The sequence below is a fragment of the Enoplosus armatus genome, chromosome 22 (genome assembly GCF_043641665.1).
Source record: "Enoplosus armatus isolate fEnoArm2 chromosome 22, fEnoArm2.hap1, whole genome shotgun sequence".
In the NCBI taxonomy this organism is placed as follows: Eukaryota; Metazoa; Chordata; class Actinopteri; order Centrarchiformes; family Enoplosidae; genus Enoplosus; species Enoplosus armatus.
The window spans coordinates 5,038,250-5,063,534 of NC_092201.1; the positions used below are offsets into that span (position 1 = coordinate 5,038,250).

General features: G+C 41.5%; 1 protein-coding gene across 1 annotated transcript; it reads left to right on the forward strand.

Annotated features, from left to right (window-relative positions):
• The first annotated feature begins 4,136 nt into the window (after positions 1–4,136).
• Positions 4,137–23,651, forward strand: sema3c (sema domain, immunoglobulin domain (Ig), short basic domain, secreted, (semaphorin) 3C). Its single transcript, XM_070929120.1, has 16 exons — positions 4,137–4,241; positions 4,906–4,968; positions 8,474–8,593; positions 11,204–11,294; positions 12,375–12,494; positions 12,612–12,754; positions 12,849–12,963; positions 13,536–13,605; positions 15,221–15,365; positions 16,424–16,646; positions 18,311–18,399; positions 19,291–19,332; positions 19,577–19,734; positions 20,683–20,750; positions 21,881–22,011; positions 23,226–23,651. Exons 1-16 carry the CDS (start codon positions 4,152–4,154, stop codon positions 23,649–23,651), a joined length of 2,094 nt encoding a protein of 697 aa, XP_070785221.1. The 5' UTR covers positions 4,137–4,151.
• Positions 23,652–25,285: the final 1,634 nt, after the last annotated feature.

The window sequence follows — 25,285 nt, forward strand, 5'->3', positions numbered from 1 at the left end:
CTATCGCATGGATCAGGGTGGATTGTATCACCATTGGCCCGCCATCCAACCAATGGGGCACTATGAGTCAAAGCTCAAAGTCAAAGGCAGGACACTGAGGACTGCTGTGAGGTCCGCAGGGAGGTTTAAAGCCCACCTGCCCACATACATAATAGAAAACCCACCAACTGTCAACGCTCAAACGCTGCTTCCTCTTTTCTTCACTCAGTTTAATTCTCTCTCCACCTGCAGCAATAAAAACAACACAAGACATTTCATCACTCACATTACATCAGCTTTTCCCAGTCCTACTATCAAGTGTATGCGGTCCCCACCTTTGTATCTTTGGACGAAATATCTTTCCGTAAACCGCAGATCCTCTTTCTTTTCACAAAGCAGGACGAGTCTATTATTCTATTATCTATTGTTCCAACCTTCAGCGTCACTGTCCACAACACGATGCCTGAATAATGGACACTTTTGACACTCTTCCCTCTGGGGGAAGTTGTGTGATCTCAACAATCGGGAATGCACATAAACTCGGGGCTAACGAACCACATGTGGTTCAGAGGATTTCTTCATCACAAGACACAAAAACAAAAGAAAAAGTTGTGCTCCAACTTCGGTTTTCTGTTTTGATAAATTGTCATTCCTGACATCTAATTTTGAAAATGTGTGCAAACTGTGAGGCTGTGGTGTCAACAAACTTGACAAGATGCCACTGAGGGATGAATTAGGACTCAACACTGGTAGCAGCCGCAGTCTACAAAGACCTCATAGGAAGGCTATGAGCTGGCACTGACTCTGTAAACACTTGTGTATATATTGAATGACTCTGAAAAACCTTGACAATTGTTCAGAGCAGCCCCCCCCCCCCCCCCCCCCCCCCCCCACCCGATAGAGCAGGTGCACCATCTGGCAAAGTGAACATCTGATGTTGGTCTACATTGCTGCAGCAGTGCAGGCATGACTCATGTTTGTGTGAGATTGAAAGCAGAGCACTGAGAAGATACTAGATCCAACGGTATGTGGGCTCCAGAGGGTTTCGGTTTGTCTCTCCGTGAGTAAGCTGGATCCATGTGACACACCCTCGCTGTGTCCCACCTCAGCACCGGGCTTAACTGGCCTTCCGCCCTCACGAAGGTAAATGAAAGTCTCCTGTTTCCCCCCACTGAGAAAACAATACAAAGTTCAGCATAATATTAAACAGTTATTTCACCACACACCACACCCCTCTGAACAATGTGTTCCCCTCGTGGAATGTTCTGGAGGGATGCTGTCAGACGTAGAGCTAAAAAGACACGAGCGTGCTATTATGGTGAAGTCAATTAACAGTGGGGGGATGTTAAAGGTCAGAAAACCTCAGCTATTCAGAGCACAAATTAAACTAGAACTTGACTCATGCTAGTGAATTCACTTGTCTACAGCAACAGCGTTAATGTTGAATCTCTGTACAGATTTGTGACATTTAAAGATTTAATTTGATTATTTTGCAGTTAATACTCCCAAAAAAACTTGCCGCACTTCCTGGCTATTTGTATTAACCACTGTTCTTGAATGTGTAGATTTTCTTTGATAGCTACATTGATATTATTTTGTAAATGTGTCTGATAATTAAAATGCACAATTGTGAAGTTAATGAAATTAATTGACCATGGAAATAGTCCTTAGTTAAAACCTAACTCGAGAAACTAGCTACGATAGCTACAGCTAAGCTAGCTCCATTTTCACAAAACTGTGAGATGCAGTTAAAAGCTCCAGAAAAAACTTGTAAGTGGATTTTGAATTAAGATTTTTGTTTTGTCAAAATATTGAAAAATGCATGTATGTTTTCCAACTGAGCTAACATTGGCCTAGCTGTTGCTATTCTAACATTAGCTAGTTACAGCTTTCGCTAACTTACACAACTGACAGCAGCCAAGTCACAATGACCTACAATGTCAGTCATATTGTTAATTAACTATTTAATCAAAATGTCACTTAGCCCTACTCCTAAGCTATAAATAAACCAGTTTGTCATATAGCAACTAAGGCTTGGCTAAGCTAACTATAGCTAAAAAACTTGGTATAGCTGCTTTGTAGCTATTGACGGAGAAAGAGCGCCTCACATCTCGTCTTTCACCTCCTGCCCTTTTTACCTTTTTTCCCAATCTTGCATAACTTAAGCTGTGGTTCTTTGGCTTCTGCCCACTGATATTTAACTGGTTAAACTGGAGATTTAACTAGGCTATAATGTACCATTGTAAAAAACCCTTTTGCCCAGGCACACTGTAAATTGCTGCATGTTTAATGACAGCTGCCACCTTTAAGCTCCAGAAAAAGTGTCAGCTTGTGGAGTGTTTAACTTTTGCCTCCAAGTATAAAAATGAGGTACAGTATTGTGGTCTAAAAGGTTTTCCTGAATCACCTCCAAGAACTTATTTTGGGGGGATGTATAAAATTGATTTTTTTATTTCTTTTTGGCAGAATTTGGAGCCCTGCATGTTTTTAATTAGCTGTTAGTGAGTCTTTCACCCTGAGTGGCTGCACTCTGGCAGAGCGAGGCATGTAACATCTTAAGCCTTTTCGGCGTTAGGAAAATATTGTCTATGCACATAGCTCTCTCTGTGACGCTTTCTGAGATGCTATCTCCTCAGCTTTTGAAGCAGGAGGCTGATGCGATCTCTTTTAGAAGTTATTAAACACACATCTGCTTGACAGGTCGCTTTTTCACTTTTAATTATGTTTCTGGCACGTCAGGTAAAAACAGGGTCGTATTTGCGCTCTCGCCTCGGATGATACGAGGTTCAAAAATACCCCGCGCTGACTTAAAGACATTAAACCATATAAGGCAATTTACCTAAACATGGTGGATGTAGAGAGTAAAGAGTCGTGGGAAACTTTCCTGTGACTGAAGTGGTTAACTTGTCTTTATTTAAAGTTAAACACTACAGCCTTTACGCGGCGGACGCGCCAAACAACAGCCTGTGATCAGAGTGAGGGGTGCCACAGAAAAGCCACTTTCCTCCAAGATAAAAGGCCCCAGCCTCAAAAGCGTACGTCACACAATAAAGAAAATGTGACTTTAGCCCAAGGCATTGAAGCAAAGCGCAGGCAACCTGTTTGTTGATTAGAGGAGGAAATACAAAGAGAGCTCAAAGAGGGTCAGTGAAGGGGAGGAAATGGAGGGTGTAGATCTACATTGCCCCCCCCCCCCCCTCGCTCTCAGTGCAGATTGAAAAAGTGATAAATATGCATGAGTTTGGCTTCGACAGTGAAGGCCTTTGATGGTATGGTTGAGAGTTCTCTATCTCTGGAGCAAATAGGCTGAAAATAACTGTCTGAGAGTGTTTACTTCATGTGTGTGAACAATGTGCGCTTTTAATGAGTAGAAGAGACTCGTTTTCATCCAGTATGTATACTGTAGTCACAGCTTCTCTTTAATTGACTGGATAAAAGTTAAGTGAATCGCGGAGTATCTTTAGCAACGAATCATCGTGAGATCAATTTCATGGGCAATTTATTCTGTTATTCATTTAGTGTGTCAGCCAATAATGATAATGTTGATAATTCAGATTAATTCTGATCATTCAGAGTGTTCTGCTATCATTTTGTGATCATTTATATCCCATAAAAAACTAATTCTTGATCTTAAATTTTCCAAAATGACATCAGAAATTGTGTCACATTAAGGATGACGATGAATTTACCTGAACAATAAAAATATGTTCTGTTGTTTGCAGTGTACTGCGCTACCTGCCAATGTACCTAAACAATGCAATTATGCAGTTATATATAGTATATATAGGGCTGGGTGTGACATTTTTCAAAATTTCAAAAGATACCTTGTGTTGCGGAAGTGCTGAAACTCAGTAGCAGTACGAGAACATTGCCAAAATAAAATCTGAACAGGAAAAAGAGTTCTCTCTCAAAACTTGTGGGCTCATGCATAATTTGGAGATCTCTCGTTTTGATCAGCAAGAGACTAATGTGGGCTTGTACGCAGCTGTTTCTCTTGAGTTTAATTTAGTAGAAGTAGGAGTAAACGTCTCTCATCTCAGTGTGGAAACAAGCTTATTTGTATGTTTTCCTTTGCCTTTTTTCTCTCTGTGTGCCTCTCAGACCTGCAGGCCTCCCAGTCCTTTGAACACTACAGTATATCAGATAAGGCCATGGACTACAGGATCCTGCAGATGGACGAAGACCAGGACAGGATGTATGTGGGCTGCAAAGACCATGTCCTCTCCATGGATATCAACAACATCACCCATGGCACGCTTAAGGTCAGCATGCTTATTATTAGGGTCAGATTAACATTTTGTTCTAATGCAATGCTGCCATCTCTCTCTCTCAGAAAATAAAATGTTTGTTAAATTTAACAGTGTGTCAGGCACATCATAAAACCGCTGCAATGGTATTATTCTAATCTGTGCAACGATATGCAAATTGCCATACATTTGCCACGATCAGAGCAATTTTAGGGTTATTCAAAAGAGGCATAAAAAGGCTGGAGCTCTCTGATAACTGATTCGGCATGCAGTGAAGGAGTTATCTTCAGCGTAATTGACAGGCATGAAGTGCATAAACAGATGGGAAAGCATTTAGGTTCCCCAAGGGAGTGCTGCACCGCATTCATTTTTCCCAAGCAAATTGCTTGATATATTCATCGAGCTAGACCTTTAAGCACCTCTCCCGGGTTTGAAAGCAGACGGTAGCTGGCTGTAATCACTGACACTGACACTTCTATCCAAACTGAAACTTTTAGAACATTTGTTTTGTTCGTTTTCCACAAATTCTCCCTTTGATTTCTGCCCGTGTAAACAGGATGTGATCAAACCTCAACATGGGCATATGCATATCTTATGTCTCTCTCAATCTGTTGCTGGTTTCCTGGGCTCACTTCCCAACTTGTAACTTATTCAAATGCTGCGCTGTTTTTCCCACCAGGTGTTTTGGCCGGCGTCTACAAGCAAAATAGAGGAATGCCAAATGGCAGGAAAGGACCCTACGGTAAGAACTCAACTTCTTAAAAACCCTCATCTTGGATTTCTTTGGGCCAATGAGAGTTCAAACAATAAATGATAATAAATAATACAGATAATAAGTAAGTAAAGATACAGACATGAATACTCATATCAGCTCATAAGCTGCTAATAGTTACTGAGCCAACAGTAAATATATTGACATTTCAACATGTTCACGATTCAAAGTTCAATGGATCACTTGTGTTCCATCTTTAACACCACATTTTTGGTAAATAAGTATGATAAACACACCTTCTACTGCAGGTTTTAGCCTTTCTATATTTTCCTCATATGTGTAAAAGTTCGTCTTGTTTATGTTTTATGAAAGATCACTAATGTCCCAGTTTTATAAAGCATCCTGTTTCTCCCATGACTTGAACTATTCCACTTTACCCCTAGCAGTTGCAATAATGGACTAAACCATCTTGCACCTGGTCTGTACAGTCTGCATCGGTCCAGTCGGATCCACAGTGGGAAACTGACTTCCGACTGGGTGATGACTCTTTTGTTCGTGTGTATGCATTCATGAAACTATAAAACTACACATGTTCATCGCACATATTCTGCTGAAACTGGAATAAAGTCCTTGGCAAAGTTGCTGGAAGAATCTGTGGAAAGTCATTTCTTCATCATTCACCTGGACTGGAACATCTACCTGCGACACACCAATGGCGTGTACACAGTGTCCCTTACACCAATACTATTGTGGACCCCATAACTAGTAGCTAATAATGAGGTGGCTAATGGTAGCTAACCTAATGGATTACATAAGAAACCGACAGATTAGAAAACCAGTATACCCAACTAGTCTTCATGCATTTCTGCCATGATGGTCGAAATCTAAACTGAAGGTTTTCTCAGCTGTTCCCAGATCCGTTCCTCCAAGTTGGTCTATTGCGGAACTGTGCGTGCCGCCTCCTGGGATTTCCCTCTCCCATCTGTGAGCTTGTGTCAGGTCCACATGTGCAGCAGGCAGCAGATGTCTGCAGGGTCACCGACCGGCCCGGAGTCCTCCTGGCATCGGCAGAGTTTTTTAGGACGAGAGTGAAGCGTGGGAGGATGGAGGGCCATGGTGCAATGTAGAAAAATAAACTAGAATCAAAGCTCGCAAATGGGACACAGCTCATTGACGCAGAGATTTCATAACTCGGCCTGATTCTGAGCTGCACTTGTTAGCTGCAACAAGATTTAATGAAGACATACAGTAGGACTCAGAAGACTGTTCCTCCCCCGCCTGTCTTCTTCTAATTGGCTTGTTCTGGGATACATGCACAGTTGCCTATAGACACTGCAGTGCAGAGTACAGGGAATAGAGAAGAGTTTAAAGAGGAAACCTCCGACATAAATTGAAACCCTCACTTTCAAAGTAACAGTACTAGTTACCATAAAAAGCATCACGCTACGACCAGCGCTGCGCGTTTGTCCTACATTCTCCACCATCTCTCCATCCGCTCACAGCAGCTGGGGTAATAGAGCCAGGGTTTTGTACAACATGCTGTTGCAGAAATAGAGAAGAAGCTGTTTCCAGTCACTGAGTGATTTGTGCTTGAGTCACAGCCTGCCCGCTGCAGACAGGCTCCCACAAATATTTGGGTGAGCCATCTCTGTGTGGAGCCACTCAATGGCTCCTTCTCGCTTCTGTCATCCCTTTTTTTTTTACTTGCAGTTCTGCCAGTTTCTCTTCTAAAAATTTCAGTTTCTCTTGTCTCTTGTCTCTTTCTCTGTCTTTCTGTTTTTTTTCCCACTTTTTCCAACTCTCTGTTTCTTTTTTACTGCAGTTTATTTCATTTTCTCTCTTCCATAATGCCGCTCTCCATTCTTATGGGCTTCTTCATTTGAATCAGAGCCCCCCATCCCTCTGCTATGGTTACCCTCCCCATCTGTATATATTAAATTCCTCTTCTCCGATAGGATCTGTGGTCAAGCGGGGGCTCCAGAGAGCGACCGCACATTGTTTGCGCCGGAGGATGGCATCGAAGGAGAAATATAGACCAACTAGGTTGATTAAGTCTGTTTGCTGCTCTCTCAAAAGCCTCCACTTTAAACTCAATGCGATCACCACTTGAACTTGAGGCTGGATGCCTTTTATCTGGCATAGTCACGAAGGCTGCGTGTGCGTGGATAGGAAACGCGAGAGAGGAAAGTGAAACAGTTTGTGACTCTGTGAAATCAGATATGGGTGCAGTCCCCAGACCTGGTGGGTTGTGATGAGACGAATGGGTGATAAAAGTGAGGAGAAAGCCAGAGAGACACAGAGATAAAGAGGAGGAAGATAAATAACAGAGATGGGTGTGTGACGGAGAAGGTTCAGTTGTTTTTCGTCGATAGCTCTCAGTGGAGCTGTGCACCGACCGTGAGCTGCAGCAGCTGCCATTCCTGCAGTCATGGCCAAGTTCCTGACGGCTCCCTGGATACGAGTTCCTCTCCTCCCCACTTCTTGCCGCTACCTCTTCCTTTCTCCACTGGTTTTTCTGCAAGCTCAGGCTTAATTAGCCACAAAGTCCAGCACCCCTGCTGCTGCCGTTTGGGTTTGGGGAAGTGAAAGCAGAGATGGATGGAAGGAGATCAGTAATCTGCCTTACCTAGATATATCACATATACCACTGACACTCTTTTTCCACTGGCCTTAATACCAGACCAGTGAGCTGTGGGGTTGTTTGATTGTGCAGCATGTGATTGTATAACCGTTCATAGCAAGTGAGATAAGTTTGAATTACTCCCTCATATGGAATAGGATACTTGAGGAGAGATAAACAAGTTCTGTTCACCTTGGCTGTATACCAGGAAATAGACACTATCCCCTGTTATGTCCGTTTCAGTGCATCGTGTCATAGCGGGGATTAAACAAATATGGAAACATTCATTATTTTTTGACAGTGCTATAATGGATTGGAGGAGTCCTGCCAACTGCTATTCATATTGTTATTTTATTTATTTAAAAATGTACAATGTAATGTTAGCTGAACACTGGCCACTGTGGCTACAAGTAAAAGTTGAATGAATGCTAAATGCTAAAATGTTCATTTTAAAAGTACCACAAGTGAAGAAGAGTCATAAAGTTAGCATTTCACTAATGTGCGTTACACGACAATATTTATCTGAAGTTAGCTAACCTTAAGGTTAAGGTTAGGGTTAGGGTTAGCCAATCAGAGGCAGAGTAGGGGCGGGACTTGACGGAAAGGAGGCAGGGGGAAAAAATAACGCTACCAGACCAACTAAGGCTGTAGCAGCAAAACTCCTGAGTGTATTGAATTGATCAATGATGCGTTGAGTTGCCTATGAATTCAACTTTTCAAGTAATAGGAACAATGTGTTATTTAATCTCTCATAAATTACATAGTGTTGCTTTAAAGTCTTCTTACAAAACCTTCTTCATAACAATTAACTGTAACTTTAACATTTCACTGGAATGAATCACAGTGACCTTTTTTTATTGTTTCTAACCTACTGAACTTTTTATGTGTCTCTCTTTGTTTATCTGTATTTTCCAGCACGGCTGTGGGAACTTCATCCGGGTGGTGCAGCCTTATAACAGAACTCATCTGTTCATGTGTGGCAGCGGAGCGTACAGTCCCGTCTGTGTGTACCTCAACAGGGGCCGCAGACCAGAGGTGGGAACACGATGACAGATACGCTTCACTAAATATACAAACTCTTGTCGGTATAAACGATGTTTTGGGGACACTGGCCTGGTGGTGAACACAGCCATTACCGTAACTGAGAAGATGGAGACCAAAACGGTCCATGTGTTTGGTACATTATTCACTCTGGTTGTCCATTAAAATACTTCAGGATACACTGCAGGCTGCTGAATGATACTACACCACTAACATGATATCAAAAGTGGAACAATAAGAACATCTAGTACCTCTAATCCTAAATTGTATGTATTTATACTTGATGTGTATTATTAAAATTGAAAAAATGTGAAGGGGGTTTGGTGATGAACATTTTGTAAAGCTAAAAATAATGAGCAAAAGAAGAATATGCAGTGGTTCCCCTGCGGCTATTTCAAAAATAAACCTAATTACATTAACTTAATTGAGTTAACGTGATAAATGTGCTTATATCTCTTTATTATTTATACCTCCCTTTCTCTTTGTTACTCCCTAAAAACACTTTTAGTGTTAATGTTGCCCCTAAAAGCACCATAAAATCAAAGTAGTGGGAATACTGCCACCCAGAGCACGTAAACTAAAATCATTATCTGTGAAAGTGATTAAGTAATCACAAAAAGGCCTCAAGGGATGTGGATGAGATTTCTTTTTTGATAAATCAGATTTTCTATAAATATTTGGAGGTTCAAAACAAAATATAACGTGTTTTTGATTGACAGCCACTATAATATGAAGTACAATTTCTTTACACCACTCTTTACTGGAAGGAGTACAACATCAACGTGATTCAGAGTCACCGAGAAGTGGAAATATATAAAGTGGATGACAACCAGCACATACGACATGACAATAATCTCATCACAGTTTATCTTTTCCTGAAATGAAAGTCATGTGCAGCATCAGATAGCGATTGTTTCTAACAACAGCATATTGCATATTAAGAATTTTACAACCATCACCATGTGGTAAAAAAAAATTTATATGAGCAAAGTTGTCATGTACTCAATTTGATGCCACATGAGAGGAGATACTCAGGATAAGAGGGAGAAAATGGAGGTCTAGTGTCTGGGTTGGAGGGCCGGTTTCTGGGCGATCCGCTCTCATCTCTGGCCACACAGCTCTGTAAGTGAGAGCAGGGAAGCCCTCCAGGAGAAAAGTGCTCACTGAGTGAACAACATTTAGCCACAGACTGCCGAGCGCTGCCAGACACTAATAAGCAGAGCGACAGGGCTCCCGACCAGGCTCTTTCTGCACCGCGGTGCCTTTTGTCATTTGGGGTTTTTGTTTGAAAGGCAGACTGCTCTGTTTGCAACTTCTGAGCTCAAACATGTCAGTGTCTCGAGAAAAGGGATCTGTTAAGTATAACAAGCTGCCGTAGCGGGAAGTTGACGGCAGGCTCAGTGTGGACCTTTGCCCTGAGAACGTGCCCCGGACTATTATGTTGTTTTGAAACCTGATAGGATGGTTGCAACAGACAGGCTATTTGCATGTGTCAGTGTTTTGTGTCTCAGATTCATAGTGAATTATACACTGCAATATATTAGTCTTTTATTCAGTCTTTAAATCTTTATAGGGTGTGATAACTCCACTTGTTTTCAGAGTTACACTTACACTTGCCAGAAACGTTTATCAGAGCGAACACTTGTGTGAAAGAAAAATATTATTTTAAAGATCCCCTCCAGACATGTTTTAAGGCGTATAAAAATGCTCTGATTTGTGTGATATTGAAACTATGAATATGCAAATATGGTTTGTTTAAAAAGTTAAACTGCCTGCAAGAAGTCTCCTTCCTCACTAAAACTTTAAGTGTGTGCACACAGGGGGTTTCAAGTTTCCACATTACACTTGTATAAGTTGCATATTTGATTGCGATTGGCTTCCAAAATATGTGTGATGTGTCACAGCGTACACATCTTCAACTGAGATTTAAGGAAAACAGCCTTTAAGTGTCGTACGTATTTCTTTATGGTGAACGTCAACAAATGAGCTTACAATAAAAAATAATTTTTGAGTGGATGGGGGCTTTAATGATTCGTTAAAACATCAAATTAGGTTGTTAAAATTGACGTTTTTTGCAGTGTAGAGGTCAAAACACCAGATGGATTCAGTCCACCTCCAGAAACTCTTGGCAAACAAACACATTTTCCTGGATAAATGCTCCTTGGCTGACTCCCGTCATTCTCATCCAATTCAAGGAAGTTGCATCACCACCATGGGCCAGATCTAAATAAGATGAGGCAGGAAGCTCTATAATTTACCCAGGTTACTGTAAGGAGGCGCTTGAACCGTCCAGTCTGCCACCAGTCTGGATGAAACTTGGCAGCCTTTCCACCTGAGACGGAGAGATGGCTATCCAACACATTAGCAGGGAAATTCCTCCTCTCCTCCCAAATGGAATTTTCTTTTTATTGTCCCACATGGGCCAGTTAAGGTAGACCAGGTCAGGACCGTTTCTGTACTTCCTTAAAACCTAAAGGGAGGGATATGTGTGCAGGGCTACCTTCTGGCACATTTGGTCAACTCATACATGCAGTTTTATTGTGGTAGAGGCCGCTAGACGAAATAACTTATCTTATAAAGCTGTCTCCAAATTCTCTGTTACAGGAACAAGTATTTCACATTGACTCGAGGACCGAATCTGGAAAAGGGAGGTGCTCCTTCAACCCTCAAGTGAATACAGTCTCCGTCATGCTCAGTAGGTGCCTCCGAGGGGAAAAGGGGAAATAACGTCTTGTATCAACATTTATATATAGAGAGTTATTACGTGTCCCAGTCGGTAGCGCAACACAAAAGTTCAAAAGAGAGCTCGTCTCCTTGCAATGGGAAACGCAGACACAGAGGATTGAAGCTTAGACACTGATTATATAAATATAAAATAAAAAAGCAGTTTTCTACTATTTTGATAAATATACACAATACCTGCAGCATCATTATAGTTTAAATTTCTTTGCACAGAAAGTGAGGAGAATTCCAATTTCAGCTCATTTTTAACACACATTAAACACAGACCACCAGTGCAGCACCTCCTTCAGGTCACCCTCTCCCCCTTTCTCTTTCCTTTGATCTCTGATTGGTCGAGGGGTGTGGGGTTGCGGTTGACACGGCTAAAGGCGACACATTGCACCCTCAGCTCTGCTTTCTGACACCTGAGCATGACCGTGTCAGCAGCAGCTTTGCCAGCTAGTGAGCGCCTTCAGAGATGCCCAGGGTGAGAGCCAGAGAGGAGGGTGGAATAACTTTAAGGGGTAGGGAGGACGGTGCTCTGCCAAATAGAGTCGAGGTCAAAGGCAAAGCAGAGTCGCGGGCGCTCCGAGCCTCGGAGGACAATCAGAAGCAGTGTCTGAGCTCGGTAAAATCTGCACTTCATGTCCCCATCTTCGTGTTTTGGCCCTTCTGTGGCCGTCTGAGTGCTGTCGACACTCGCTCCTTAGCAAGCCTGCTTGGATGCGGGCCACATACCCATAATCCTCCCCTGATTTGCCCCACATCCTGCAAAACACATGGTCTGGAACTGATGGATGATGAAGTGAGAGTAAAGGAATGATAAAGAGCATGAAGCGGCTGTGGAGAGCACAAAGCCTCTTATTAGCAGCAGGACACACACAGACTGTAAACCCAGTCATAGAACAACTTAACATGTTGGTGTATTTTATCCATTTTGTCTTAACTGTCTTGGTTTCTAGAAGAACTATAGATTTCTTCTTTTTCTTTTTAGGCTCTACAGCATATGTGAGCATATTGTTGATTTGTTGTGTGTGTGTGTTCATCCCTCTAGACCAGGAGCTGTTCTCAGGCATGTACATTGACTTCATGGGGACAGATGCTGCCATCTTCAGGAGCCTGACCAAGAGGAATGCAGTGCGGACAGACCAGCACAACTCCAAGTGGCTTAGTGGTGAGCACACACAGACAGTCTCTAAATTTTCTGACTGTATTCATTTATACAAATAAGATGTTTTTTCTTGTATTTATTACAGAAAATTATCTCCATGTATTCCTTTCTTTCACTCAGAGCCAATCTTCATTGACGCCCATCTGATACCAGACGGAACAGACCCCAATGACGCCAAATTGTATTTCTTCTTCCGCGAGAGGCTAACGGATAACAGTGGAAATACTAAAAATATCCACACCATGGTGGCCAGAGTGTGTCCAGTGAGTGCGTTGTCTGAGTGTCTGTGCCTGAATAAATCAGCAGTGTATGTTTTGTGGTTTTCGAGTTGCTATGTGCACTTTTTTTGGTCTGCAGAGTGACATTGGAGGACAGCGGAGTCTGGTGAACAAATGGACCACCTTCCTTAAGGCCAGGATGGTGTGTTCAGTTCTGGAGGAAGACGGCACCGAAACTCACTTTGACGAACTGGGTGAGTAAAATCAAGGAACTGGAACACTAGTGTTGTGTTATATATTTCCGTTATTTGTTAAGTGACTTCCAAGCTCCATTTTATTTTCATGATCCATGAAACAAGTTTAAAACAAACTTTGTATTGTCGAAAATATGTTGCCAGGGACCATCCTAATTCCCGAAAGCTCACTATTTTTGTTCCAAGGTTTCCAGCGATTGCTTTCTCCATAAACAATCCATGGACCTTCCTTTGTTTGGTCTGGATTATGGTTGCAGCCGTTTATCAATTTTCATAACAATTGTTCTGTTGTTTTTGGTTACCTCTTATTAGTTTATGATCATATTATTTCAGCCTTTTCTTAGCCTCAACTTTGAAAACTACAAACATCAGCTCGCAGTATTAAAACTTTTCCATTTAGCTCATCAGACCAGTCCATCTGTCAACATGTGCAGTTATTAATTCATGCATTCCTCACTTTTTGGCAATCTCACCTGCAGGATGAGGTGATATGGGATATAGGGAATTCATTGAAGGTATTCCACATGTGCATTTGTCCACGTGTGCATATATATGTGTGTTTTCCCTTACAGAAAGTATGTTTTTGCTGGAAACCGATCACCCCAAGGGCCTGTTGGTGTTTGGAGTCTTCACGTCCACAAGGTAAGGCCGACGGCGACGAAGCCAACTGTAACATTCCTGCAGGCCTCAGTGGTTATGTTAATCACTGACTGGATATCAGCGGGGAGGGGATGTGCCTGTCAAAGGGCTTGTTACATAGAGACGTCATGTGTCATGTTGCAGAACAGCTTAGTCAGTGGATGAACTATCAATTACAGCGTACTGGTGGCTTCACCATATGGCCTTCCTTTTGATGTTCTTTCCTTCTGATCGCAAGCAGCAGTGCATTATTTATAGTAGGCATTGATGCAGGATATGTATTACATGATACGCATTGTTGGATGTGTTCCACAAGCTCGGAGTAATAGTATACAGCAGGATTTTTCAGTACAGAGAGAAATTATTGCATTTTTCAGGTGAAACCAGAGCCTTGTTCGTCAGATTTCAGAGAAAAGAGGGAATATGATCACTTTTCATTGTAACTTAGAACCCAAATGTGAACATTCAGTGAATACAGACACATACGCAGAAAGATAAACATAAAAACTGACTATTAACTGAGTACCATTTCCTCACATTTAGTGTTTTATGTACACTCTTTACACTCTACCAAAGTGGTCACTTTTGACCAAATTTGGGAAATAGGAGGGTGGTGATCCGAGTCAAAGACGGACTGGGAGCGTCAAAGTTATGCATCTTAAACCACTGGACCACCAGGCGCTCATTTTGTGTTGTTTTTAACTGAGTTTTAGATACTTTATGCATTACAGCCCTTGTGCCTGCTAACTTTTATAATAGTTTGTAAATGTAATGTGAAAATCGTGTATGTCCAAAACGTCAACTTTTCCTGAGCCAAGAAAAAAAACAGCCCTGTTTTCACGTTTGCAACAAGAAGTATTTGAGATGATCCAATGGGTTTTTAAATGGTTTATTATAGCTTCAGATGAAAATGTGAGCACATCTTACAATTTCTACTGATTAAGATAACTTAAACATCATGATCTTTGACATGAGAAATGAAGGAAAGAACAGTTTACCACCTACTGGCTAAACCTCTGTGGTAATTGAAGAAAACCACACTGAATAAACCGATTAAACTGCTCTCATTCAGCTGAAAGTCCCAGTCAGCAGGGTTGCAAGACACATTTGGAGGTTTAAAGGAATGGTCACTTGATCCAAGTGTTCTGATCTTTAATTGAGTTTGTCTGGTTAACCCAGGGTGACACTGCCACAGGCCCTTGATCCGCTTGTTACCTGAGGATCATAGAAAGGCTACAGTAGTGTATCCTGGCTTAAAGAACACAGCCAAACCAAACAGTGAGGTCCTTGAGGTCTCTTAGCTCAATGTTATTCCTATCTTGTTCCTATGTTTCTTCCTCCGTCTCCACTTCGCACGATATACTTCTGTTCCCCTTTTTCAACAAAGCCTCTTTTATGTGTTAAGCGGCATGTTTTTAAATGACTGAGCCAAACCACATCAGATCAATGACGGGGGAATAGGTGAGCCGTCCCCACTGGAGAGTGGCAGCGGTTCCACCCAGACTGCATGACTCGCACATCCAACTGCAGAATATTTTAGTTGGGTGGGTTTGGAGGTTGTGTGTGTAGTAGGTTCCCACTGTTGTGTTTCATTAAATTATGCATCTCATTTCCTCAGCTCCGTGTTTAAAGGCTCCGCAGTGTGTGTGTACAACATGGCCGACATCCTCACCGTCTTCAACGGGCCCTTCGCTCACAGAGAGGGGCCCAACTTCCAGTGGGTGGCCTTCCAGGGGCGCATCCCTTATCCAAGGCCTGGAACTGTGAGTTCATTTCTCGGTCATTCATTCATTCATTTATTGGTTATTTCAGTGCATGATTCTGAAATTAAAATTCTCATTAAATATTCACCTTAACCTTAGCTCCTTACACATCTCAGCCAGAAAATGAGTTGGGAGAAGAAAAATCTTGTATTACAAGCCTCTTTCTTAAAAAATGAATAAGCAACATCAATGATTTAACAACCATTGCCTATAAAAGGAATGACGACGCAGCTAAAAAACATTTGTACACAATCAGCAGCTGAACATGCATATTACTCACCCAAGTATTCCTTCTCTATACAATTTATTGAACTGAAAAATGTCTGAATTCCACAGTAGTTAGACTCTACACATTTATTTAGGCAATAATCTGTTTTAATTACACTTAATGTTTCAGTAACATTTTTTGGTCTTCACACTGAGTATTAAACAGTGAATTTTAAAGTGCCTTATAATCTAACATATATTTTGATTTGCCCAAAACTGCAATGCACTATGGACACTATTGTCTTTATATAATACACGAGAAACCAAGTTTGTCATGCTTTCTGATACATTCAATGCCATCATGGTGTCTGGATAATCCGTTTATAAATTACAGAGACCATTATATTTGCAGAAAATATCATTACATAAAATCATTTAATTTACAAGACTGTCAGTAAATTCTATAACATTTCCAAAAGACAAGGGAAGCAGTTTTTGCCATCTGCAAACATAATAAATTGTAATATAGTTGACATTCACAAACTGATGTATGAAACAAATAGATACATAAAAGAAACAAAGGCCCCAATATGGACCCATGTGGGACTCCATATTTAACTCTCATATGTTCAGATCAATTATCAACAAACTTTACATGTTGTTGTCTATTATCTTAATAACTACCACATATAAACTATCCCACATAAAGAAATACTGTGATTGTACTGTGTTTTGTCAATAATGGGACTCTCAGTAGAATTCTATAGCTTTTATAATCTATAGGCTGTTGGTTAAGATATGAGAATGACGTTCTTTTGACACAATACACTCACTTCCTTTTGTTTCTCCAGTGTCCCGGAGGAGCCTTCACACCTGACATCCAGACAACAAAGGAGTTCCCAGACGACGTGGTGACCTTTGTACGTAATCATCCAGTCATGTTCAACCCCATCTACCCAGTGGGGAGGAGACCTCTGGTGGTTCGGACCAACGCTGACTACAAATACACATCAGTGGCCGTGGACCAGGTCATGGCTGCCGACGGCAACTACCAAGTGCTCTTCCTGGGCACAGGTATGAATGTAGATCCTGCAGATTCTAGCAAAGTACAGCCAACTTTGAGGGTTTTTTTTAAGCCCATCAGTTTTATGAAGAGATCATTTCTTATTGCCACAACAGCAGCCATATTATTTTTTGTGCTGTATGCTAAGTCCATGCTAAAATGCTGTGATTTTACTGAACTGGTGGATTTTTTGACTTCGTCTTTCCACAAGTCACCAGAAAACACATGTGCACTAAGCTAAGGAGATGTGGATGTTGGCTATCTAAATAGGTTACAAGCACTGCAGAAAAACTTTTTTCATGCAGTTTGACTTGATTTTCTAAAAAAAATCAAACTGCAGAAACAGAGATACTCCTTTTAGTATCGAGATCATTTCACTTTTTAACACGCAAGTGACTATAACCTTACTGAGGCCACCGCCTGCATTTTTGCACCAGCATTATGATAATTATATAAATATTTGAAAGCGTAAAGAATCTGATAATTATATATTGGCTAATATTCATTTTTTTCACATTTAACAATTGAAAAATATACTTTTCAAACATATCTTTGCAGTTTTCTTACAACAACTTTGTGTTACTTATCAGCTAATATACAGTAAATACATCTGTTATAAGCTAATATTGGCTCATCCTGTAACCAGGCAGGTCAGTTAGAACCACCAACCCTCTCTCATATGAGTCGTCAGTGAGGTGCTTCATAAGTAAATGATTGCTGAGTCCCATTGCCACAGCTGATATTCATATAAACAGATAACAGAGATTACACACAGCAAGTTAGGCTAACCCAACACAGACATAACAGTATGACACAGCATGTAGCATAAATTATGTTGCAGATAGGTCATAGACAAAGTGACAAGACAAAGTCCTTTTAGAAGAGGACTTTGACCATTTATGGTTTAATTTGGCTAAATCAGGTGACAGAACCGGCAGGTGGTGGGTGGGTTTGTTCAAAAATCAAAAATCAATCTTGATATTGTCACAAAGATTTAAAGACTGATTATGAGATTAAATGTTGCTCCAGAGAGCTCTAGTGTAGAATATATACCTGTATATGTTGTTTCTATGTTTATAACATGGTGGTTAAACAGAAAAATGTGTGCGCGTACATAATTATGCACATGTTTGCGCTCAGCGAGCCGCTCTGGGACTCTCGCTCGCAGCTGCTTGTGTTTATCAGGCAGCCTCTCCGTTCTGTTTCTCCTGCCTGGATTCTTGAAGAAAAGCCAGTGTCTGTCTAACCATATCTGAGCCAGAAATGCTGCTTTGTGTGAAGGATGAGTATGAGGGAGTGCATTTCCAGGAGCTGTTACTGTAACTCCTTGCTCCTCCCTGCTCTCTCCCAGGACAAAACAGCCTTAACTGACGTTGGTAGCGTTGCATTTTGCCCTTTTTGTGGCCCTTGTCCTCCCCTGTGCGGGCTTAAGAGCTTCCATTCCCACTCCTGCCACAGTTGGTTTTGTTATGGAAACTGGCCATGGCTATCGTGCCTAATTCAAAAGCAAACATGGGCAAAGGAAAACAGGACTTGGAGTTTATTTTCTTCACAGTCATATTCTAGTCTCACTGACGGCACACACACGATCTTTGTTGAGTGTTTGTAGCTATATCTGTTTCACACGGTTGTTAAATGTGTGTGTGTGTGTGACACGTCTGCTTTCTGCCTCCAGACAAAGGTACGGTACAGAAGGTGATTGTGCTGCCCAGCAATCATTCCCTGCATGAAGATCTGATCCTGGAGGAGCTGGAAGTGTTTAAGGTCAGCTGTCTGTTTTTTTACTCCACTCTCACTTTCATCCCTTTTCTTTTCCCAAAATCAAAGGCAGGGAGGAGGAGGAGGAGGAGGAGGAGATGGAGGAGGAGGAGGGCGTGCTTGGCCTCAACACAAAGGCCAGGGGCAGACACACAAAGGCGGGGTGGCATTCAGGAGATGGATGTTCTTCAGTGTAGTGCAGCGTAGAGTGATGGGAAACATGCTTACATAGTGCAAGAGTCTGGTGGTTGCCCCGAGTGAACCTCCACGTGTGCTGTTTTATCGAAGCTCAGATCTCTAAAAGTGTGATCAACCTGTCTTCAGACGTAAAGGCCACAGCTCCTTTGATCTTCCACTGGACTACAGCAGTCAGACGAGATTTACTCTCAAAAGATTGAATATATTTATTCTAGGAAGTTAAAGACATCTGGCGAGAAGCTGATCCTAGATGGCAACCTTCTCTGTGACTATTACCTAAGAAAATAAGATCTTTTTTAAAGGGACATTTTGGGAAACATTATTCTATATTTTATATACTATACATTTTGTGTAGCATAGTTTACATAACCCCCCCCCATAAAACCACAACTTAGGGTTTTGGCAGGATAAATAAGAAATAATGTGTTTGTTTAATGTGATTTTGTTAACTTTGAGCAGAGCTAAACTAGCTGATTTCCAGTCTTTGTGCTAAGCTAAGCTAACCAACTACTGGTGGTAGCTTTATTATTACCATAGGGACATGAGAGTGGTATTGATCTAATCATCGAACTCTTGGCAAGGAAGCTAATAATCATATTTCCCCAAATTGTTCTTAAATATTCCTTTAAAATGTTGATAGAAATAACCATTAACAGTCTAAAAGCTCTGAACTTGGTTCTTGTGTGTGCTATTTTTCAGAATCAAGCTCCTGTTACGAACTTAAGAATATCCTCAAAAAAAGTAAGTGTCCCTCCAACTTTGCTTTCCTCGCATATTAAGTGCAGTGTTATTGTTTTAATATGTTATTCATTGTCTGCGGCTACTATGTAATGCACGAAACAGAAATCCCCCGAGCATAATAAGCCTCCAAAAGGAAAGGAAATAATAAGCCATAATTGTTTCGGCGCTCTGCCTCATTTTCCTGTCAGCCGGCCACTTATTAAGACAAACAGGGCGGCTGACATTTGAACTGTTTTCTTTGCAGCAACAGCTGTACGTCAGCTCGGAGTTCGGGGTCTCGCAGGTCTCCCTGCACCGTTGTCACGCTTACGGCTCGGCTTGCGCTGACTGCTGCCTTGCCAGAGACCCCTACTGCGCCTGGGACGGACTCAGCTGCTCCCGCTTCTATCCCACCGGCAAAAGGTACACAAAGGTTTACAGTTTTAGGGTTCATAACTGCGGTTTTTCAGTATCTTTAAATTTCATTCAAAGTATTTAATGTCCACCAAGGATTGTTCCCTTGGCAGTGAAGAAAAAAAAACTATGCAAGAGCTTTTAAGCCCCAAAACAAATTTCTCAGTGTTAATAAGTGCTGACAGGTGTTGATTAGGGAGCCCATTCATGGAGCCAGCTATTCAAAACTTTCCCAAGTGTTAAATAAACATTAGCATAGTGCAGATTTTTGAACAGTATACAGTATTTCTGTTCACTTGCGTTCAATTTTGCTCAATTCGCCAAGAGGATCAAGGTAGTGTTCATCAGCAATACAACAAATATGAAATCAATCAATGTGCCACGCCCAGTCACTTTGAATATGAGTTGACGTACACAATATGTTAAACAAGAATAGAAAAGAGCTGCTCAACTTGTGAGGGCGAAAAGACCACATGACTGGAATCCTTCAGTACACCCTTCAATGTAAGCCCTGTCGCTGATTCTGCTTTTGTTGTTTCCCTCCCTCCGTCTAGACATAACACAGACAAGGAGGTATGAGCGACACCTCGCCTCCAAGCCGATACCTCTCTGGTCTCCTTAAGAACCAGCTGCCTGTCTCTTGACATTCCAGTCAGACGCAGGTCAAGTTTAGTTTGGTCACAGAACAAAAAGCACAGCCCCTGTCTTCCTGCGGAAAATGTGTCTGAAATGTGTCAGCTGTTTACATGCTCTTTTCCTCAAGCTGTTATATATGAGTGTGCACCACTGAGTGGAACAACAGTCACATTTTCCTCATATTGTTTTGGCACTGACGGACTCCTTCCACAGTTTGAATATGAGATGAACATGTGAGGAGGAAGGTTGTTATGATTGCGTATTTTTTCTGTATTTAGCTTTTGTATATTTATACTCATTGCTATTTTATTCTTTTTCTAGGAGAAGCAGAAGGCAGGACATTATTCATGGAAACCCACTCACTCAGTGCAGGGGATTCAATCTAAAAGGTAAATTAAACGGCACTATTCAATATTTTTTACATTAATTAAAGGATCAAATGACTGTACAACGTGAAAGGCTCGTGGGGACAAACCCACAGTGAATTTTCACTGATTCTTTTAGCTAATTGTTTAGATTTTACGATACTCTCGTCAACCTCACAACAGCAGGAAGTTGTTTTCAGCTGAAAAAGCTCTGATAAACCCACAGTACGTTACCTGCCCAGCACCACACAGCAGCCAAAATGAGCAAGTAGCTGGCTAGCTGCCAGCTAGCTGGTAGCGAAAGCCACACATTACCATTCAAACAAGAGTAAATACTCAACTTACATGTGTCAGGTGGACAGAGACACAACTCCAAATGAATGCTAATGTTGCTAACATGTTAGCTCTAACATGTGTATGGTGATGATATGTTAATGTTGTGTTTTCAGCTCATTTTAAATATTTACCCAAGATATGTATTTGTAAAAGGACATTTCTCATCTCCACAACAGATTTACATTCACATAAATATTGACAAATTTACTGTAATGAAATTGAATTTAAATAAGTACACATTTGATGACAAAACGATTAACTTGTAGTTGTGTACGCTGAAGCTGTAGCTGCAACTACTATATGTTTTTGTGCATTCATGTGCCTGTCCAGGGGTGTTTTCGCTTGTCTGTGAGTCCAGGTACTGCACATCATCCTTCATGAAAGTTCGACTGGTAGGGTGCAGTTTAATGAGAGGAGAAGATTTGCTCCCCTGAGTGTTCCATCTCCGTGAACAGTTTACATCTCTAAATTAACACGAGCTTGGGGAACCAACCATATGGCCATTACCACTAATTAGTCAGAGCCCTGTCATACATCCAGCTAAGTGATAAACCATTTAGCTGCCACAAAAAAAACGACACGGTAAATGAGACGAAACCGAGTTGATCTGATGCATTGAAGGTTATTTTGTTAGTCTGTAGAAACCGAAGAAGTGTGGGTGGAGTTTGGTTGTGCTGCAGGTGTCAGACTGAGCTTTGTGTCAACATTTCCCTCTCACTGTTGGGACTTCAGACAGATTTGAGTCCATCTGTGGAGTTTGTGTCTGTCAGCAAGTGACGTCTGATGTGTGTGTGTGTGTGTGTGTGTGTGTGTGACAGCCTACAGAAATGCAGTGGAGATGACGCAATACGGCGTGAAAAACAACACCACCTTCCTGGAGTGTCTTCCCAAGTCTCCCCAGGCGTCTATTCGCTGGCTGATTCAGAGGGACAATGACAGGAGGAAAGAGGTCAGTCTGGCATTTAGAGAGGTCAAAGGTCAACATTACAGCCCACCCATTGCTCATAGATAACAAGTTGAAGTGGAGCCAAGGACACAGTGAACATCGCTTTGAGATATAACTGATGAAATGTCCCTTTTCTGATTTATAGGGATCCTGGTGCTTCGGTCATATAGTTAAATAATACATCAAACATTAAACATGTCATAACAATCAAATGAGCTCACATGCTTGATCAGAACTTGTTTTTTGCCTGAGGAATGACACTTACTGGCCGAGAAGCATCAATAATGAGCAGTGATACAGATCAAACGGGATGTAGACCTTGACTAATGGCTGGATTCTGAGATTTTACAAATATTTGACAGCCCTTTAACCCTTTGAAAAGCTGTGGCAGATTAAATAAAGCTGGGTAAGAGAGCGCCTGCTTGATGAAGACACATCTTTTATGGATTTAGTGGAGCAGACTAGAGTAATGACCGTTTTATAGCCATTTCCACATGAGAATAGAAGTTGGCCTTTTAAAAGAAATCACTTCAGTTTTATGGTGTGTTATCGTTGGAGCCTTATCCAGAGTGAGACCTGGCTCATTTTAAAGTGTGTTGCGTTTGGGGTGTAAGCATCACTTCAGTCTCATGGTTATCTTAAATTGATGATGACAAACTTCTTTCGGTTCTTCCGCTTTGACTGCCATTTCAACGTTTTTCAGTCATTTTATTTTAGCGACATTTAAACTTCAACTTCTTTTGAAGTATTTCAACTATTTTAAATGTTTCAACACAAATTTTCAGCAGCAAAATTTCATGTTAAGCATATGTAATTGTAAGCTACAAGAGAAGCCAAATAAAGAGTAATGAAATTGTCCATCATGGGTTTTTTCAAGCATTTTGATCATCTGTAATCTAGATTGTTTCAGGGTTTTGTTGAGCTCTCTTGAGTCATTGTACAGTAGAAGAATTCCTGTTCTTAAGTGTGAAACTAAAGGTCTTTCACTTCTCGACAATGTGTGATATAACATGATTCTGCGAGTGACAAATTGAAGGAAAAATCTAAATCAAGTGTAATTATACTGGAGTCTGGTGACTTCAAACCATCTTCAAACCATCAAGTGACCCCCTTTAATCTGCATTCAGTATTTACTCCTTTGATTCGTCACCTGTCTGGACTGTATGGATAGATTTTGTCTGGATGGGGTCATGACAACCTAATTGTGCCAACCACAGGTGAAGCTGAGCGACCGTGTCCTCTCCACCGAGCACGGCCTCCTCATCCGCTCCGCCCAGCTGTCCGACCAGGGCCTCTACTACTGCCTGACCACCGAGAACAGCTTCAAACGCACCGTCGCCAAGATCCGCCTGCGTGTGCTGAGCGAGGCCATGGTGAGCGTGCTGACAGACAAACAGCAGTCGCCGTGGGCGTGGGCCAGCTCGTTGCACCCTAAGGTCCTATTGGCAGCCTTCAGTCCAGCAGAGAGCCTGGCTGTGCAACAGTACTGCAAAGAGAGGAAGGAGCTCCAGAACCTCCAGCAGAGGCAGCAGCAGCAGCAGCCTCAGCCGCCTGGACCTCTCAGGGGGGACCTGGCCAAACTGAAGCCCCTGCTGGACCGGAGGAAGAGCCGCAACCGCCGCAATCACCTCCCAGAGGTCTGACACAGGGAGCCGGCAGCTGCAGAGACTGACACGCACACCTTCCTCTGTTTCTATACCCTGATCCTCATTTTCCAACTTTCATCTCAAACTGCAGAGCTGCACCGGGGAGGCACAGTAACACGAGGAGGTGGGTGTGGGGAGTCGTTATTCGGCCATATCTCTCTTTCTTGCATGAGGTACTGTGACCAGATGGCTGTGACATACACTAACACACACGCACAGGCACCCACAAGCCATTCATTCGCTGTCGCAGTCACAACACAAACTGAAGTGGCCCTGTTATGAGTGCCGCTAATAAGCTGTGCTCTCAGCTGATTTTGCATTATGATAACACACCTTGAGACGCAGCTACGGTCAATGATCTTATCATATTTTAGATATCAGAGGGGGAAATTGGACCGGCTGGATATTAGCTCACAAAGGATTTGTTCTGTGTTCACAAAAAAGAGGAGGTAGTTTGAAATAGTAAATGGAGGAGATTGAAAAGGGACAAAAGGGAGACAGATGCATGTTTGACAGTGAGTGCCCTCTCGAAGTATTATACTATTTTATTAGATTCTACTCACATTTCTATATTTACTTTAAACTGGCTGTCTCTGGTCAGTGAAATGACAAGGCTTTGTGGGCACATGTAGGCTAATAAAAAGTCAATTTGTGTGGAAAAAACTCTTTTTTTTTCTCACAGGCTCACATGCTATCTACAATACCACTGTTCATACAAAGCGCAGATGGCAAGTGGACCCAATAAAAAGTGTTATATTGCAGTGCTGCAAGTTAAAAATGTTTTAGTTCAAAGGCCAAACTTAATATCCAGTGCTGATGTTATCCAAGCAGAAATAGTAGTAAAATACTGAGTATAATATGAAAGTCTGTGTGCGCTGTTGCAAACATCTTACATGATCTCGCCTATATTTATATCCCATTACTCAGACGTACCTGTAAAGTGAATGTGCCTCACAGTAATTCATACTTCTCTTGTTTCTGGCACAGAAGCATGTTTATAGAAATGCATCAGTAATGTAAAGGTCTCTTAATCCCTGCCTGGATTAGATTTGAGTAACCAAACTAGCAGATGTGCACATTTTAGTTGGTGTAAAACCTGGAAATAGGGAGTTTACGTCATAAGGTTGAAAAGAGGCTGAAACGTGACAATATCCCTCTTTGGATCCACAGCAAAGCGGACATGCTTTTAATCCAGTAATTATCAGTGAGATAGTCTGTGAGATAGACTCTTTGACATATGTGAATAGACTTTTTTTTCAGAGGCTTAGTTAATGTAGATAGAGATTATTTGTCGCTTGTGTACAGTTTGTTTCATCCTTTCTAATTTAATGTTGTGCCGAGTTTTGTGAACGTGTATTTTCATCGTGTATATAATTTCAACATATTTCACCAACTATGACTGTATCTGCAAATTGCAGAGATATACAGTATTATTTTCATTTTGTGAAAAGACTTTCTAGCTGTACCTTCCCTCATACAGATTCTCTGCTCCACGTTTAATAAAACTGTGTGACCAGCTTCAACTCAGTGTAACTTCAGTGTTATGAAACATATGTATTTCTATTTATTAATGTCATGATAGCTTGAATAAATCTGTTCAGATGAATCTCAATTTTACAGAAACATCATGC